This window comes from Carlito syrichta, unplaced genomic scaffold, assembly GCF_000164805.1.
Source record: "Carlito syrichta isolate Samal-C Ts95f unplaced genomic scaffold, Tarsius_syrichta-2.0.1 Scaffold316389, whole genome shotgun sequence".
NCBI lineage: Eukaryota > Metazoa > Chordata > Mammalia > Primates > Tarsiidae > Carlito > Carlito syrichta.
In genome coordinates this window covers 1,506,907-1,527,538 of record NW_007260485.1, presented here as the reverse complement: position 1 = coordinate 1,527,538, position 20,632 = coordinate 1,506,907, and the positions used below count along the sequence as shown (strand labels likewise).

General features: G+C 33.7%; 1 protein-coding gene across 1 annotated transcript in view; it reads right to left on the bottom strand.

The window, feature by feature from the left end:
• CSPP1 (centrosome and spindle pole associated protein 1) overlaps positions 1–20,632 on the bottom strand; it is a 133,531-nt gene that overhangs the window by 34,839 nt on the left and 78,060 nt on the right. Inside the window, exons 17-19 of the mRNA XM_008074323.2 lie at positions 5,861–5,973; positions 2,156–2,305; positions 1,626–1,772 (exon numbers count right to left, since the gene is read on the bottom strand). Coding sequence (XP_008072514.2) covers positions 1,626–1,772; positions 2,156–2,305; positions 5,861–5,973 — 410 coding nt within the window. The remainder of the gene's footprint in view (positions 1–1,625; positions 1,773–2,155; positions 2,306–5,860; positions 5,974–20,632) is intronic.

Below are 20,632 nucleotides of genomic sequence, written 5' to 3'. Positions count from 1 at the left end.
ATTACCTGAACCACCAGCACCCAGCTCATTTAACTCTAATATATATCTAAATGCTAATACATTCAAAGCTTGAAATCAAATAGCTGCAGGATTTAAATCTCTCTTTTGGTGGGTAACTATAAGTAAGAATATAAACTAAATCAATTATATATATATTAATCAAAGATTTATTAACCATACTAATATTAAAAAATTGTTGATCAACTAAATGCTACTAGTAAAATGACATAAAAATACGGTATGGCCTTAGACATGATGCTAGTGGAAAAAGAGGGAATATATGTCATGCTAGAAGAACAATGCTGTACTTCCCCCATCTGGTCGAAATTTTGTGTGTGAGGGTCTATCCGATCCTCCTTCTTCCTGTTCCACTTGCCAGAGGGGAACACTTGAAAGTCCAAGCATACAAGAATTGGGACACCCAAAGAAAACGGCATGTCTTACAAATTGGCAACTGGAAAAATGATAAGTGGCCCCCTGAACGTATTATCCAATATTATGGGCTGGCTGAGCAGAAAATGGATCTTGGGACTATTGGATCCCCATTTACATGCTAAACTGCATAATTTGATTACAGGCAGTTGCTAAAATTATAACTAATGAAACTATAAAAGCCCTTAACATACTAGCCAAGCAGCAAACCAAGATGTGCAATGCTATTTATCAAAATTGCCTAGCCTTAGATTACTTGCTTGCTTCTGAAGGAAGAGTTTGTGAAAAATTTAACCTAAGCAACTGTTGCTTATAAATAGATGATGTGGGAAAGGTTTAAAAAAAAAAAATCACTGACCAGATTTAAAAAATTACTCATGTCCCAGTCCAGACCTGGAAAGGCTGGGACCTCTGGAAATTGTTTAGGGGATGGTTCTCAACTTTTGGAAAATTTAAAACCCTCATATATAATATAATTTGGGGAATGTGTCTAATTCTGCCCTGTCTGGCCCCTTTAGTCATAAGGTCTGCCTCTAACCTCGTTAAGGCCACGATCAAAAGAAAAATGGCAGCACATGTAATGATGTTATGAAAATACCAGCCCTTAAACCAAGATAATGCTCTTCAGCCCTAAAAGGGCCTGAGCATCAAAGGGGGGAATGAAGCACAAAGAGATAAGGGCCTTCCCAGAATAGAAAAAAAAATGTGTGAAAAAGAAAGTGACGTGGTGTACTCAATGTCTAAGTGAACATGAGTAACCCAGTTACAACCCTGTGCCATAAAACACCCAACCAAAAATGCAAGTTGCCTTATAAAAGAGACAAAGGGGCTAAAATGTAATATAAGGCAACGTCCTAACACCCGGCTGCATTCAGGGCTCAGTCCGTGGATGTGAATCTGCAGGGCCAGTGCTGGCACAAATAAACGTTGCTTCCTGGCAAAGAAGCCTCGCTGTCTCGTCTCTGTGTAAAGAATCCTGCCACATCTCGACAGTCAATGGGCAGAAAATAACAACAAAGCACAGTGACCGCATCTCATGTAGGAAGTTCAATACATTGCACCCAGACAAAGCAGTAAGACAGAACAGAAACGAAAGCACCTCCTCCTATTTCTCCCTTTTTCTAACTCCACAACTCTCACAGTGAAAGTAAGTTAAACTATGGGCTTGATTGCCATTTTTGTCTGAAACTTACCTTTGTTTCTTCCCCAATCATATTTTCTCTTTCATAGTAGTGCTGAAGTTGCAGGTTATGTTTTTCTTCTTCTTCTTTCTTCTTTCTCTCTGCTTCCTTTCGTCTTTCTTCAGCTAACCGAATAAGCTCTTCATTTTTTAGCCTTTGCTTTAGAGTAAACAGAAAAATATACACTCTATATACACATTCTATAGTACATTTTTTAAAATGTGCTACCTTATTTGTCTCACATAAAGAAAGTTGAGGATACAGATGATTCTTTAACACAAAGAAGTTGTCTGCTTAACAGTACAATATTAGGCATCTTTTATAACGTCTTATTAGCCTATCACTATTTTTTTACTAAAAAAATCATTTATGTCTTAAATTACTATCTCACCTTAATAAAATATATTCAATGAATTAATTTTGAACTGTTTTTTCTAAATGTACTCCAAGACTATTCTACTTATAAGTAACAAATACCTTTTTAAATCAAAGAGTTCACCTTCAGGCTAAGTAGTAAAATAGAGTAGAGGAAAAAAATGCACCTCCTCCTCTTTCTCTCTTTTCTTTTCCTGTTCCTCTTCGTACTCTTGCTGAATCCGTGCCCTCTGTTCTGCGAGCCGCCTTTCTTCTTTTTCTTCTGCAATTCTCAGTCTCTCTCGCTCTGCTTCTTCTCTTTGTTTCTTTTCCTCTATCTAAAGAATTAAATCTAGTTATTTATTTTGTAACACTATTGAAAGTTAGATACCACTTGAACTCTCTTTTTACAAGTTCCTAAAAGAAAGTTCCTAAATTTTTCAGTCTCTTATATTCTTTTAGGGAGAATATATGATACACTGAAGTTATGAGTTAAATTCCAGCTCTACCAAATACTTAGACTGTGTGACCTTAAGAAATTTGCTTGTTCTCAGTTTTCTTACCTGACAAAAAAAGTTATTAATGTCTATGTATCATCAAAGGAGTGCTCAAAGAATTGAAGTGAAATAATGTCTGTAAAGAACATAAAAATTCCTCCTATATATAACTTCTCGGTAAATAATTCATAGTTATGTTATTCTCTAAAGACTGCTACCATTACATTTCAAAGTTCTTGCACTTGATAAGTATTCTGAAACAACAGTGACATTAATATTTTAGTATTCATTCATTTTTTTATGCAAGAAGCACTTCCCCAAAATGCTCTTTCTTCTCTCCTATCTACTAAAAAAACTAAAACTATTAGGTGCAGGAAGATTTAGGTCACAAGAATGCATAATTAAATTTATTCTTGAATGCTACCTGGAGCCTGTAGTTTTGAGTACTCTGGGAGAAATATTCTAAGGAACAGTCTAAGATGTGAAGGGAAGAGAGCCCTAAGAGATAGTTCACATTCTCCACAAACAAGACAGGAGGGAATGGTGGCATGGGTACCACATAGTCATAACTCCAGTTTAAGATTATCCGTAGATTTTAGTTATCCTTAGGTATGGATTAAAGTTATTCATAATATTTTTGTTTTTCTTGTCTTCATTTCCTCTAGCTTCAAGGTTGCTCTATCTGGTGCTGTTAATTTTTGAAGTGTAAGAACTTTAATCTTCTCACATGTCCCATTATTTAATATACCAGGGCTTTCTCCAATATTTCTTTCTTATAACACTATTAAACATGCACAGGCCTAATATTTAGTACTTTAGCAAACAATGTGCACACAATCACTTCTTCAAATATAACATATGTAGAGAAAACATCATTTATAATCCAAAAATTTTGTATTCAACACTTGACTCCCCATTCTTCTTATTCCGTGGAAGGGAGGGAAAAAAAAAAAAAAAAAAAAAACTCACACCCACAGGGTCACTTCTCCATCAAAATAAAATACTAGTTTGTAAGCCATTAATGGATCATAAACTTAAGAGATCCAAAGTTAATGCCAACAGAAATGCTAGACAGCAGTTCAATAGATAAAGGGAAACTAACTTCCAGGTCATGGTTTTCAAACTGTATTATACAAAAGGACAGCAGAGGTCTTGCAAATATTTTATTAAATTTGATAATTACTTTTAAAGCTGTAATTAAAAACATCAAACACTCACAAGTGTCATCTGCCAAATTTTAATAGCATGAAGACTTCTGGTACATTAACTTGAGCTAATTGTATAACTTGTTTGTGCAGACTTCCAGCTAAAGCTTCTCGTGCCATCTTTGTGTACAGATTTGAACATTTTATAACATTTGTTCTAATACTTACATTTTGGATACTTCTTGCCTAACATTATATTGTTGATAATAATAATAAAGACCATAGAGCTACTCTACATTTTGTTAAATTTTACATTTGTTTGATTTTGTTTTGGGGGGAAAAGAAATTTTTAAGAGGCTGCTAAAAGAAAAATTTGAAAACTATCATTTGAGAGCATTCCATTCAAAGACACATTGAGGGTTTGCAGGGGAGAACTAAAACTTGAAACTAAAATAGTGAGAGCTTCCCCCATTACTATGGTTTTTTCCAGAGGAAAAAGTTCCTAGAAATCCCTATAAATGTAACTATGGCACCACAAATATGATACTTGAAGTCAGGAAACTTGGGTTTAGGCACAGCCTCACAATTTGCTAGCTCTGACACCATGGGCGAGCATGTTGGTCTATAATTTAGCTGCGGTCATAAAATAAAGACAATAATAACTTCCTCAGAGAATTCTGAGATTTGATGAGATACCATATGTAAACATATCTTAACAATAAAAGGCCATCAATCATAAGATTTTGGTGGGGGTAAGGACACTGAATTCTACATCAGACCATGGTAAGACTTGCTAAGTATAATAGGAACTACTCAAATTTTGACCTGCTGTCATCATGGACAATATACCACAGGATCCTTCAAGTTCAACAGGGACCTCTGTACACTCATTCTGCTGCTATGTGACTTGAGTGGACAAATATCCTTGGAATCTCACACATTCAATATCTATTATTTCTGTTGATCCTTAGAAAGGCCTTTCCATTCATTTTCTCTGTATTCCTAAACATTAATGCTACCCTTAAACACTATAACCGTTATGTCACTGCTTATTTAGGAGTCAGCAATAATTAGGTTTAGAAAGGAGATGACATGTTGGAGTGGAATCTGTTTAAGAGGCAGGAGTTAGACTGGTATCCTTAAATGTCAGGCTAGAAAGTCTAGACAATCTCTGCAGGCAAAGAAAAGCTACTTTTAGGTTTTGAGTAAAGAAGATGAGCATGTGAAGAGTCATATCAAAGGAAGATTAGCCAGGCCACAGGATTCATCTAACACTGGGTTTTAAGTGTGAGTGTGAAGGTGAGGGAGATAAAGAGGGAAGAAACAGTGAATCCCTTATGAGCAAGTATCTCATTCATCTCAGGCTACACTCCTCCATTAAGCGCAAGGTAGACACAGTGCCATTCAATAAGTCCATCTGCTTAACAAATACTGGATGCCCAAGTATCTTCTCTTGGGAATAATTTAGGCATTTCTACTATTTAAAATGCTATTTACATATATATAAATCGGGCAAAAAAAATAGCAAAATGTAGTTATTTTATAACTAATTTTTATTTATTTACAATCTAATAATTAGTCAAAAATATCATATCATTTGGAAAAAACCTATTGATTTTCTACTAACTTATAAATACCTAGACAGATTCATTCTATGTCTAACAGATAAATATTTTAGTAAATCTTTCAATTTTAAATCTCAGCAATCTATGCTGGGTATGGTGGCTCATACCTATAGTCCCAGCACTTTAGGAGGCCAAAGGTAAGAGGACTGCCTGAGCCTAGGGGTTCGAGACCAGCCTGGGAAACTTGGCGAGACCTTGTCTCTACAATAAAGTAAAAAATTAGCCGGGTGTGGTGATGCAAGGCTGAGGTGGAAAGACCACCTGAGTCCAGCAGGTTGAGGCTGTAATAGCCGTGAGAAGGTCTCTGCACTCCAGCCTAGGCAACAAGAGTGACATTCCGACACAAAAAGAAAAAGAAAATAACTCAGCATTCTTTGATAAAATTATTTAATAAAATTTAGAAAAGTTTAAGTCAACTACGACACCTACTATGTCTCCTTATTTCCTTTGTTCAGATATAACTGAAATGATTTTAGTACTACTTATATCTGATATAAATTAGATGTCTTAGATAACTGCATGGTATTTTAGAATTTAGTTATTTGTCCTGTGGAGAAAATCCTCGCAAGTTTATTTTATTAAAATTCTTACAAAATTTTGAAATTATGATCAAATAAGCATTTTACCTGAAAACGAAGAAAATTCTTGTATAATTCTTGCTGTTTAATCTGAAGTTCAGTTGGAGGCTCACCAAATATATTTCCCCGAGCAAAAGGAGAGCTCTGTGTTTGCATATGACCTTGAGAGAGATATTTTACAAAAACACACCATTAGCCAACGCTTAGAAAATAGATGGAGGTTAAGAATGAAGCGTTTGCTAATATATTCAAATCTTTAAAAACTGTGCTAAATGCAGAAGTCCAGAAGTTAAAATCAAGAAGAAGGCTAAGATTAAAATCTGAAGATCAGATAAAAAGTAACAAGAGAAAGAAAAATGGTAAGACTAAAATAAAATTAACAGCTAAAAAATCATATTATATTTATAATACCTAAATGACACCAAGAAAACATAAAAGCAAACAGCCTAACAACTCTAACTGCAGAAAAAGCTTTAAAGTAAAATTTATGGAGAGAAAAAGAACACATTTATATTCTTATATATATATAAGTAACCTTGAGAATACTGCTTCATGATATATTAAAATATGTCTACATATATTTAAAGTTTTCTAAAATTGTTTTTAAAAAGCAGTAATTTCAAAATTATTCTCATTCATATCTTAAACAATGAATTAGAAAGTCAGCTATAAAAACATTTCTAAACAAATTAAACAGTCCTAATCATTATAATAGTTTCTATTTTTAAAACTATCAAATTAATGTGATATAAACATGAACAATAAAAAATACTTTATTATACATTATCTTTAAATAGTAGTTCTTGGATGGAAAAATTATTTCCTAAAAAAAATTATACTCTAGGAGTCTTTTTGAATGCACCAGAAAAAAATAACCCATTTAAACTTAAATCTCACATAACTTTTTATATTTTTGAGTTTCTGGCTCATTCTTTACACCATCAACCAAAAGCATGTGTTTATCTCACCCATGTAGTTTTGCACTGGCAGAATGCTTTGCAGTTTAGCTGCCATCAAGTCTATTTTGCCTTTGTATTTAAATTTATTAATTTTTATTTGAAGAGACTAGCAGAAAGTCAAATTAATACTTAGACATTATGAATACTTTTGTCCACTAGAAAATTTTCATATTCAAAACAAATTAAATATACACCTTGGAGGTTCTTTTAAAGCTTATACTGTGGTGGAAAAGCTAATAAGCAAAACAAAACTGAGTAGTATGTTTCACCTTGATGGTAAAATGGTCTCATATTTCTGACCCTTTGAAGCAGTTATTATTAGAAACAGAAAAGATAAGTCCTTTTTATATACACTATAAAAAACCACAGGGATACACTTGCTATATATAAAGATAATAGAAATATATCTAGGTATCACAACAAGCCAAAAAATAAATTTAAGACAAATTAGTATCGGGCTTCATCAATAGCAGTTCATCTAAAAACCACAAAATAAAAGAAAAATAATGAGCATTATAAAAGGCCTCAAAAACTGGCCTAGTCCAGACTGAGGCCTCTCCCCCAAGGCCCTCCCCAAGGGGAATGGGGGGAAAGAAGAAGAGAGTAGTGCTGGTCAACGCCCTTGCATTCCCCCTCCTCTAAAAAAAAAAAAAAAAAAAAACTGGGCTAATGAAGATGAAACATTAGAGGATAATGAAACTTAAACATACGCTGTAACATACAATTTTCAAATGTATTCAAGTTCCTTAAGGCCTTAAAAATATTAAATGCCACAGCCTGGGAAACATAGTAACACTATGTCTCTCCAAAAAAATTAAAATAATTAGCCAGGTTTGGTGACACGTGTCTGTAGTCCCAATTACTTGGGAGGCTAAGATGGCAGGTTCACTTGAGTCCAGGAGGTTGAGGCTGCAGTTAAGATGGGATTGCACCACTGCACTCCAGCCTGGGCTACAGAGTGAGATCTTGTCTCAAAAAAAAAGTTAAATGCCACATTTATACACAGGCGTGTATGCGTGTGTGTGTGTGTGTGTGTGTGTGTGTGTGTGTGTGTATTTATAAACATATATAAATATGCATTTACATATATGAATGCACACAATCATACACACATATATGGCATAGTACAAATAAGGTGGCTTTGGACAGTTTCTTGCATTCAAAAAGTTTATTTTAGGCAAATCCTTAGGGAAGTAAAATCTAATTTAGGGAATTTCTATTCACAAAAAAAGGGCATATTTTAAACATTTTATGATTTCTTAAAATAGAACCTCCTGTCAACATCACCAGAATAAATATCTGGGGAGTATAGAAAGTCTACGGACAAGAAATTTTGCTATGTATGTTCAATTATCAGGCTTATGCTTTTGGGAAGAGGTCACAGAACCTGTTGATTTTCCAGAGTTTTTGCTTGGTGAACAGAGCTAGATATCTATCTAACAAGTGTTATTACTAAGATAGAGAAAATTCTAGGCTGAGATGGAACTACAAACAAACTGGGTATGGAAGAAAAGGGTAGAGAAGGGATCAGATAGCACTGAGATTTTAATACAGACTACTAGAAGAAGTAAATGAAGAAGAGAAAAATAATGATAATGAGAAAGAAGTCAAAATTCTCTCTTAGCAGAGCAATATGAAAAGGTGTTTTAATGTTCCCACTGCACATTGAATTATTATAGATTAAGAAAGCCAAATCAATAATTTCATCAAAATCAAAGGTTCCCATTTTAGTGCTGTAAAAATCAAAACTAGATCCAATAAGTAAAAATCTAAAGTAAGAAAGCATTCTCATAATTAGAGATCAAACACTGGAACTGGCTGCCCACAGAAACAGCAAACAACCCATCTCCTAAAGTGTTCAAAGTGGCTGAAGAGATGAGTGCTCCCATCAGAGGCTTGAAAGATGCAGGACTAGTGACTCTAACCATAGCTCCCATTTCACTCATCTGTCTAGTCAATAATGACTCAAAACAAAAAAAGGCTGCATGATCAGTCAGGAATATTTTAGAAGAATTTCCTAATGCAAAGTCCTTTTCTAATCTAAAGTCAAAACTTCTGTGAAGGTACAAAAGCGAAAGTCTGAAGTAAATTCTTTAAGTATTCTTTAAGCTTCCTTTGATCTTTCAATACATAACATACTTTCAAATGTACTTGAAAGTTTTTCCTAGCAAATAGCCAATGTCATAAAAAAAGATATTGAGCAATTTTCAACTTGTAGAACCTTTAATTAAAGAATGTATTCTGGTTAAGAAAGAGCGATGTGATCAGATATTAATTAAAACTTTTAATTACTTCATTTCTTCGTACACGTGATTTTACAAGGCAGAGTAAATTATTACGAAAACAAGTAAAAAATGAATTTTCTTTATAATATATCATATTATAACTTATACCTTTTTACTAATTCAAACAGTTTTGGGTATAAGAAGCATGTACATGTATAAAAAAAGTGTTTGCTTTTAAGAACTGTCCCTGACTAGTAAAATATAAATGTTAGCAGCAGCTAAAGTATACATAGCAAGCTGGGAAGAAATACACAGTATTAAGAAGCAACCTTTCCCTATTCATTTTTCTCAAAATAACTATGAAGAAAAGGTAATGTATGAATAGTGTGTGCTTCCTGTATCAGAGTAACCAAATTCTCAAAATCACAATAAAAACTTAAAGAAGAGAAATGTTACTGAACAACTTTAGAAAAGTTAAAAAAAAAAAAAGTGATTAAAAACCTGAGTTTTTATTTGCAGAATCTTCGAGGTTCTCAGCATTTGAAGTGGCTAAATTTTGGTCTAGAGATACAACAGCCCCTTTATCTTCATATGTTCTTGCATCTGGGTTATGGTAGGCATCTATATTTTGTCTGTGCATCCTATTCAAATCAGCTGAGAGGAAAAGATAAGCCATTTATTTCAATAAACACATTTCTATAATTGGCATGCAAAACACATTTTCTTAAAATAGGGAATCAGGAGAAAAACAATAGAAAACTGAGAATTATTCAATGATATGTTAGTGTCCTAAAAACAGAAACATTATCAAAACTTTTAAGATTCTCAAAAAATAATCATGTAAAATAAACTCAAAATTAGTAGAGAAATTAAGGATATATAAATCTTTGACAGCCCATAAAAACCATATTAACCATACCTATGTTACGTCAGAACTTGGAATTTCTTCAACATTGAATAAACAGCAATAATCTAAAACAAGTCCTAGTAAAATTTACTCAAAATCATCAGCTCTCCTAATGAAAACACATAATCATGTGGAGTAGAGTTTTAAAATATATCCACAAATTATTTGACAATCCTCCCTCCAAAGGTAAAGGTCAATTCCTTCCCCTTCAATGTGGCCCAGAGTCAGTGAAACCTTCTGATGACTAGGCTATTACAGAAATAATGGTATAAGACTTCTGATGCTACTTCATAAAAGAAATGATTTCCACCTTGCTTGATCTATAAATCCCTCTGCCTCAAGAAAGTCAACTGCCATATCATAAAGATACTAAAGGAGTCCTATAGAAAGGCCTATACAACAAAACTGAGGCCTCTGAATCATGCAAGGAAGCCAAATTGGAAAGAGATCCTTCAGTTCCCATTAAGCCTCTGATAACTATAGCCCTGGTCAACATCGTGGACTCCAAACTCATGAGAGACACTGAAACAAAATCACCCAGCTAAACTATTCACAAATTACTAACCCACAGAATTGCAAGACAAGTGTTTATTATTCTAAAACACTAAGTTTGGGGATGATTTATTACATAGCAATAGATATCTAATACACATTGCAAAAACCTGAACACCTAGAACAGGGTCAAACAAATCAATCTCAAAAAATAAGACCTGAATGATAATAGCACTCCAAAGCTTTAACAAAATAAATAGTAGTTCTTCTCCACAAAAAAGCTAGAATAGTATGGCAGCAGTGAAAGTGAAGTTAAACCTGGATATAAGAAATATTTATCAAGAAGCTTATTTTGTTCAAGAATGTATTCTGAATCACAATTAGAATTCCAGCTAGCATACAGCGAATAATATGGAAGTTCTGAATCAGGAGAGTTCACATCCTGTTACAACATTTAGGGCAGCCTGGACTTGGAAAATGGGTAGGAGCTTTACAGGTAAGGATGAGTGTGAAAGCATAATAGAGAAATTGAACAATGTAAAAAAATCCTCCAAGGAGGTAAAACATGAAGAATGTTTTGGCAACATTAATGTAGTCTGGCTTGACTAGAACACAAAGCACATGTAATAGAGCAGTGACAGATAAGTTAGTCATCTGTTCTAGACTAGAAGCTATATATACTAAAACACATGCTGACAGTTCTCAATTACATGCAGTGAATGGTAATGGAGATAGTTTTGGTAATTAAAGATGTAGTATTAAGCTATTAGTCTGTTTTGAGCTGCTGTAACAAAATACCAGATTGTACAATTTATAATGACCAAAAATTTGTTGGCTCGCAGTTGTAGAGACTTGGAAGTCAAATACCAAGGTGCTGGCATCCAGTGAGAAACTTCTTGTTGTGTCATCACATGGCAGAAAGTGAGAGGGCAAGAGAGAGAGAGCAAGAGGGGGCTGAACACCCCGTTTCATAATGGCACCAATCCCTCTCATGATGGTGAAACCCTCATGGCCTAATCACCCCTTAATACAGTTACACTGACAATTAAATTTCAAAATGTGATTTTTCATCTCTCCACTCCTTCCCCCTCCCCATTCTGAGATTCCAAAGTCCATTAAATCACTTATCAGGTACAGTGTGCACAAATGGGGGTTGTGGATACACTTTTAAAGCCCAGAATTCTTTACCACTATACAATGTCATGTAACCAAAAACTATTTGTATCCCCTAAAGCCTCTGAAACATAGATAGGATAGATAGATAGGTAGATAGGTAGGTAGATAGAGAGAGAGAGAGAGAGAGAGAGAGAGATAGAAAGAATTTTCAAAATGTGTTTTGGTGAAGACAAGCATTCAAACCATAGCAATCAGTTATGATGCCACTAACATTTAATTTTCACCATTTTTATATACTATACTAACCTGTGTAATATGGTACTATTATTTTCAATCCAGCATTATAGGTGAGAAAATTAAACTAAATTAATTTGCTCAAAGAACACAAAGGCAAAAATGGCAGAGCAAGGATGTGAATGTCGGCACCGAGACCCCAGAGTCCTCAATAAATTTTTAATAGAGAATAAACAAACATGGTTAGATATAAGCAATGGCTAGGATTGAAAACCAAAGGAGGTCAATGAAGAAGTAATAAGGACATGCCAACAACCCAGGCAAACATAATATCAATTATTATAGCAGTACCAATGAAAATGAGGAAGATTCAAGAAACACTGAGAGGCAGAATCTATACATTTAGGCTTCTTAACTGACTGGATATGGGGGATCAAAAGGACTCTACAATTTTTAGTTTAGAAAAAGGCAAGTGAAGATTAAGTTGTTTTTAAAGCTATTAGGTTTTGCATGCTAGATATAAATACTCTACCAAACATAAGGTGCAGAAATGCATAAGAAATGTTGGAAATGAAGCAACGAGTTTTAAAAATAGTCGGGGACAGAGAAAGAGACTGAAAGATCATCCGTAGATAAGGCCTAAAGAGTGACATAGGAGTAGAAGAGATGACATGGGAGAGAATGGATGGAGAGATGAGTATATCTAACTCAAGGAACACACACGTCAGAAGATAATCCTCAGAAGAAAGATCATGTTCATAAACCTAGAACAGTCTAACCCTCGGTTCATAATACACAACCAATAAATAAATGTTAGCTGAAGTGAGGACAGCAACTCAGAGGATGCAGAGGACTTAAAGGAAAAAAGAAATTGTCAACCAGTTCAAAGGAAATAAGAAGTGAGTAAAAACCATTACACTGAAACTGGCACATTAAGTTTTTTTGGTGTTTTTTTTTTTTTAATGAAGCATTAATAGAGGGGTGCAAACTAGAAGTCATATTATAGGAAATTAAGCAACAGGGTGGTAAGAAGTGGCAGCAAAGAGCCTGGACTACTTTTTGAGTGTGTTTTGTGTGATAAAGGAAGCATATGTTTGTGTTTAAGAATACAGTGACTTAATCATGTTCAGAGCTAGAAAGGAAGAAATGAATAGAAAAGTCACAAGACAGAAGGGATTGGGTAAAATCATAGGAAAGACTGATTATAAGAATACTCAGGAGCCAAGAGTTGGCAAGGCAGGTAAGTGTTCCTGAAATCATCAGCAAATCCTGGGATCTACCTGAATATGAGAGGCAAATAAAAACAGAATGATTGATGAGAAAGTTGAGGTCATGAGCTAAGAGCTATAATAATCCCTGAAAAGTCCAAAAGTGAAATAAAACAATTCAAATGTAAAATCAGTCTGTTATCCAATTCACTATAACAGCATAAGACAGACCTATAAAAATGAGAAGTCACTGTGAATAACATGACACATAGTATTCTTCTATTTTTTTCTATTATTAGATTGTAGTACACAGAGTTCACATCTTGCAGATGATACCCACAATACCCACTCAGAGCTCTGTTGCCAAATTAGTGAGTATTTAGGGAATGCAATTTCATTTTGATAGTCACCTACACAAACCATACATTAATAATACATTAATAAATACAAAAATATTTATTATTACATTAATAAAAATCCTGCATGTCTCAGAGCAATATTTAACATATTTATAAAAAAGGAAAATTAATTTCATTAGAGTACATAATTATTATTTAAGACTTAAGACTCTTAGATTTAGCAATATAAACAAATCCATATTTTACTAGAAAAAAATGATTCATCAATTGGTTACACCTTTTCCATCTTTCTGTGAAGTGATAAAATAAAAGGTTTGTAATCAGCTAAAAATGAGATTTAAAAAGGTACTTTGGTCAAGATTGTAATTTTTCAAAGACAGTTATTTAAAATGTAAATCATTATATCATTTAATATAAAATTGCTAACATTTACAAGAATAGTCCTACAACTGACAGAATAATTTTTAAAAAACCACAGATCCATGAATGGGAAAATAATTCTCCCTGAACAATTCATCAGACCAGGTAAACAATATATGAATAGTATTTAATTTACTTCACTCCTTATTTTATTTATAATCTTTATTTTTAATAAAACTAAATTTATACTTTGAAATTAAAATTAACTTCACAAGTAGCTGCTGTTCTTTGTACTTTGGTGGAAAATACACACCAAAAAATTGTTTTAATGGCTGATGTTAAACAGGGTCCTATTTAAAATCTTATAAGCCCAGGATTATTCAGCAATTCATCACTGCCATACAAACACTTTAATAATGAGTTAAATCAGAGAGCTAAGCAAAATTTCCAACTCTGGCACTAATAGTAACACATAGTTCAAAAATTAACCTTATTTAACATATATATACTTACTTATAGAGATCACAGTCTCTAAGATGAGTAAAAAAATCTATCTGCTGTTGCATTAAACAAATCTCACAAATATGAAAACATTGAAATAATTAAAAGCATATTCTCTAACCATAAAAGAATACAAACCAGAATCAAATAAAAGAAGGCTTTCTTGGTAAATCCCCAGATATTTGGAAATTTTAAAAACTCACTTTTAAATAACTGATAGGTCAAAAAAAAGTCACAAGGAAAATCAGAAAATTGAGTGAAAATAAAAACATAACAAGTCACAATCTGTGAGCCACAGCTAAAGCAATACAAAGAGTGAAAATTGTATACATACTTAATGCATAGAAAATAAGGTCTCAGATCATTTAGGCATCTACATTTAGAAATAAGGAAAAGAAAAGTAAGCACAAAGCAATCTAGAAGAAAACAATAAAGAGTAGAAATCAATGAAACAGAAAAGCAAAGAAATAAAAATCAATGAAAACTAAAGTTGACTCTATAAAAGTATCAATAAAATTGATAAACCTCCAGCATGACTGATTAAGAAAAAAAAAGAGAATATACAAATTACAAATAACAGCAATGAATGAGGAGCCATCATTACTCATTCTACAGACATTAGAAGTCTAATAAAGAAATATTATGAACAACTTTATGCCAATAAATTTAAAAACTTAAATAATATAGATAAGTTCTTTGAATAATTCAAGCCACCAAAGACCACGCAAGAAAAAATAAATAAACTGAATATCTCCTTGTCTACTAAAGAAATTGAATTCATAGTTTAAAATCTACCCAAAAAGAAAATTCCCAGACCAGACTCCAATGGTGAATTCTATCAATAGAAGAAATGATTCCCAATTCATGTTATGGGACCAGCATTACCCTGATGCCAAAACCAGACAGTGATGAACCCAGACACAAAAATCCCTAACAAAATATTAGCATATCAAATTCTACAAAATGTCAAAATAGACAATACAACATGGTTTACCTAGAAATGCAAGGTTGGTTGCAAATTTTTAAAAACTAATCAATGTAATTCACCACATGTCAGAAGGATAAGAAGACCATATTACCATCTCAATAGACACAGAAAAGTACTTGACAAAATTCAAGATTCATTTACAAGGCAAACTCTGCAAAAACCAGGAATAGAAGAAAATGTCCTCAATGTGATAAAATAAAAATCTATGAAAAGCCTACAGCTAGCTTAATGGTGAAAGACAGAATGCTTCCCACCTAAATCAGAGACAAGACAAGATGTCTCTTTCATAATTTCTAAATATTGTACTGGAGATCCTAGTTAGTGCAAAAGGCAAGTAAAATAAGTAAAAGGCATTCAGATTGGAAAGCAAGAAGTAAAACTCTGTAGAGGACATAATTGCATAAGAAAACTGCAAAAAATCTACAAAAAACTGCTAAAACAAGTAAGTTTAGCAAGGACAGACGACAAGGACAATATACAAAAATCAATTGCATTTCTGTAGACTAGCAATGAACAAATGGATACTGAAATATTGTTTTAATGTACCATTTAAAGTATCAAACTATATGAACCATTTAGGGATAAAATTAGCAAAATATATAAAAGATCTACCACTGAAAACTATAAAATATTACTGAAAGAAATTAACTAGAAGCAATAAATGGATAGATATGCACATTTGTGGATCAAAAGACTCAATACTGTTAAGATGTTTGTTGTCCCAACACTGATCTACAGAGTCAATGCAATCCCTATGAAAATCTCACATTTTTGTAAAAGTTGACAAACTAATAGTAAAATATGCAAAGCAGTAGAATTGTTAAAACAAGCTTGAATAAGAACAGAGTTATAAGACTCACACTTGTCAATTTCAAAACTTACTATAAAGCTACAGTAATCAAGTGAGTATGATATGAACAAAAGATAGACACACAAAGCAATGAAACAGAACTGAGTGTCAAAAAATAAATTTATGGTCAATTGAGTTTTTACAAGAGCATTAACATAATTCAATGTAGAAAATGTACTAAAGAGTGCTGTAGCACAACTCTGTAAATATACTAAGCTGCATACTGTACATGAGTAAACTGTGTAGTATTGGAATTAGACCTGAAAAAAGCTATTATATAAAGAGAGAGAAACTGTCACAAATTGAAGGAGACTAAAGAGAGACGAACTGAATGCAATATAGGATTTTGGACTAGAGTCCAGACTAGAATAAGGACACTAAGGGAAAAATTGGTAAAATCTGAATAAAGACTGCAATTTAATTAATAACATTGTTTCAAGGTTAATTTCTAGTTTGATCATTGTCACAGATTCACATGTTCATCTAATATGCTCAAATTGGGGGAAACAGGGTGAAGGGTACTCCCTATGCCATCTGTGCAACACTTCTGTAAGTCTTACATTATTTCATAATAGAAAGTTTTAAAAAATCAGTAAGGTATCACATTACACACTTCGTGGAACGAGTACAGTTTTAAAGATGTGCAAGCTCAAGAGTTTATGAAAATTCAGAGCAACTAAAAAAATCTCATACTTTTCTGGTAGAAATGCAAAATGGCACAACCAATTTGGAAAATGGTCTGGTAGTTTCTTACAAAGTTAAACTTACTGCACAACCCAGTAATCCCATCCTTAGGCACTTTCCCAAAAGAAATGAAAATATATGTTCATACAGAGACCTGTAAGTGAATGTTACTAACAGTATTATTCATAATACCCTTAAACTGTAAACAGCCCAAATATCCATCAACTGGTAAGTGGATAAACAACTGTGGTACCTTCAAACAAGGTAATACCATCTATTAACAAAAAGGCGATAAGCTACTGGTATTTGCAGCAATATGGATGAATCTCAGAAACGCGTGCTAAAAGACAATGTCAGGAAAAAAAGGCATTACTGTCATGCTAGAAAGCAGATCACAAGTTGGCAGGGGTAGATGGCTAGGTAAAAGGATTGACTGTAAAGGGACACAGGAAACTTTCTGCAGTGCTGGAAATGTTCTGTGGTGGTAATAGCTACAAGAATCAGTAGTCAAAACTCAATGAGCTTTAAAAGGGTGACTCTTACTGCATAGAAATCATACCTCAATAAACAAAAAACCAGCATAAATTTAACTGGGGCAAATATATTACATAAAAGTAATATAAATACCTAATCAAATATACAGCAAGAAAAATTTAATCATGCTTTTGAATTAAACTATTTGATTAGAACCATGAGATACTTTTTGCCATCTTTCCAGTTGGTTAAATTTTTTGTTTTGTTTTGTTTTGAGTTGGAGTCTCACCCATTGCCCAGGCTGGAGTGCAGTGACATGCTCACAGCCACCCCAGCGTCCGCCTGCTGGGCCCTGGTGAACCTTTCACTTCAGCCTTCCAAGTAGCCAGAACTACAGGTGCACACTACCATGCCCAGCTAATTTTTGATTTATTGTAGAGACGAGGTCTTGCCAAGTTGTCCGGGCTGGTCTCAAACCCACAGGTTCAGGCAATCCACTAGCCTCAGCCTCCCAAAATGCTGAGATTACAGGCTGAGCCACCAAGCCCAGCTAAGTTTTTAATTTTATCTTTTAATTTTGATTTGGCTTTTTTCTTTTGAGGTACAATTTTTATAATTTTAACACATGATGCATAGCTTCATGTAACACAATTTATAATCAAGATATAAAAAACTTCAGCCGGGCACAGTGGCTTATGCCTGTAATCCCAGTATTTCGGGAGGCAGAGACGAGAGGATTACCTGAACTCAGGGGTTTGAGACCAGACTGAGCAACATGGCAAGACAATAAATCAAAAAATTAGCTAGGCATGGTGGCACATGCTTGTGGTTCCAGCTACTTGCAAGGCTGAGGCGGAAGGATCACCTGAGTTCAGCAGGTCGAGGCTGCAGTAGCTGTGAGCCTACCACTGCACTCCAGCCTGGGCGACAGAGTGAGACTCTGACTCAAAAAACTAAAATAAAATAAAATAAAACTTCTATCATCCAAAAAACCCCATCATGCTACTTCTTTATAATTATTCCCTCTCCCCACCATAACCCCTGGCAACTACTGACTTGTTCTCCTTCTCTACAGCTTTGTCATTTTGAGAATGTCATAAAAAGGAAGCACACACATATGTATATAACCTTCAGAGAAGGACTTCTTTCATTCAGCATAATTCCATTGAGAGCCTTCCAAATTGTTGTGAGCATCAAGAATTCATTCTTTTTTATTATCTGAGTAGCATCCTATTGTATGGATATACCACAGTTTTCTTATCCATTCACCTACTTAAAGACACTAGAAGATTATTAGTTTTTTTATAGGATCATAAATAAAGAACTTTAATGAATAAAGAACTGAGAAAGGAAACAGTAAAGTACTGTATCAATAATTAAAATAAGAGGTATTTACTTTTGAAGGGCTAATGTGTTCTTACAGTTGTGTGAATAACAGATTTGGTATTTCATTAATAATTACTATTCCTATAAAGAGATCTTCTTAGCTAAGGGTAAAAATTTGATTTCATTAATTTTTTTGGAATAAAAAATCAAGAGAGAATGGGAGTAATTAGAAAAGTCAGCAGGAGAATTAAAGTTAGACAAGATAAAGTACAAAGGTTATAGTCTTGGTCACTATACCATTCTATACTACATATTTCAAATATAATAATATTAAAAATGCAAGTCCTCCTTTTCTAAAATGTAGCAGCCACATACAAAATAAACCCATATACTTTAAGTGATGAGTTTACTTGCTTTGAAGATACCATTAAAAAAGAGTTCCAAAGTGTTGAATAAAATAGTATACTTTTTCTCTTTCATGGCACAACTATAGCATTGATTAGGCAAATTAACATTACTATTAAAAATAGAAATCTCAGAAAAGTTTCCTCCATTCCCATTAGGTCAAGCAATTCTAAAACAATGCTTTATAATTCAGTAACTCACATTTATCCTACTCACTTATGCCAATTAAATGCATATAGAACACTATAATTATATTAATTATATTGTTTTAACTGAAAATAATCTTAGAGGTAGCCTATAAAGTTCTAGAAAGTTGAACTATTACAGTATTTCCTGAAGTTTAATTCATTTAAGCACCTCTTTCATGGTAACCAGTATATTTCTATCAATTCACAACCTAAATTTATTGCAACAAAAATTGGCGTATCAATCCCATGTCCTCATCTTGAGTATAAAGAAACTTAAGAGTCCCAGCCCCCCAAGCAGTTAGGTTAGATCCTGTAAATGGATGTGAACAATGAAGACAAAGGTAATATTCTTTCACTTCTAGGCCAGACCCCAACAAATCCTCATCTTGTTTTCTCCATACCCCTGGACCCTTCCTGAGCCGCCAGAAGTAAGTGACTCCAAAACAGAGGGACACAATTAGTCCCTGAGTTGCTTCTTGGAGGAGAATCACCCAAACAGTATCAGAATGAGATATGAGTGAGAAGTCAACCTATACTGCCTTAAGTCTTTGAGAATCGGGGGCTGTTTTTTGTTTTGTTTTGTTCTTTACCCCCCACCCCAGAACCTGTCGCACTCCTAGGAACAGAGGGGCCATTTTGGGCAGCTCTATCAGGCATTAGGAGAGCCTTCCTCTCTCTCCCTGAAGGGGGCTGTCTGTTACAGCACATTTCATTAAATGTCTGGACTAATACCTTTACTTCAAGTACTACCTTTACTCGAAAAGGAAATGTTACAGCAGTATTCGTAAATGGAAAATCAGTGGTTTTCAAATGCATTTTCAAATAAACACTCATCTATTAAAATAACAAAGGTTTATCTATGTATCACCTAAAATAATTTAATCTATAAAGTAATAAGAGTTCTAATCTTCCAAAACTGTAGTATTTATGAGGTAAAGATAAGAAATGAACAAATTTCGAGGGAAAAAAAAGATTTATTAATTTAAGTGGGCCTCAAATATATACGTTATTTAAAAGGAAAACTTAACAAAGATTCAAAGATATAATATATAAGAACTCTAATAACTCAATACTCAATCTCTGACTCCACTCACCTATTCCTACAATATCACATAACACCTAAAGAACCTGAAATGTACATTTTTACCATTTTAATAGGTACGTTGTTATTATCTTTTATTTCTCATGCTGGCCCTTGTATCTGTGGGTTCCGCATCCATGAAGTCAGTAAACCACAGAGCAAAGAAACAAAGATGGTTGCATCTGTACTGAATATATACAATTTTTTTCTTGTCATTATTCCCTAAGCAAGAACTATATACGTGGCATTTACAATGTATTAGGTGTAATAAGTAATTTGGGAATAATTTAAAGTATACAGGAGGATATGTATAAGTTAGGTTACATGCAAATAGTACTACACCATTGTATATAAGGGACTTAAGCATTCATAGACATCGGTATCAGTGGAAGTCCTGGAATCAATCCCCCACAGTTACAGAAGAGTTAGTGCACATAAGCATTATAAAGCTGTTTTTCCAAAG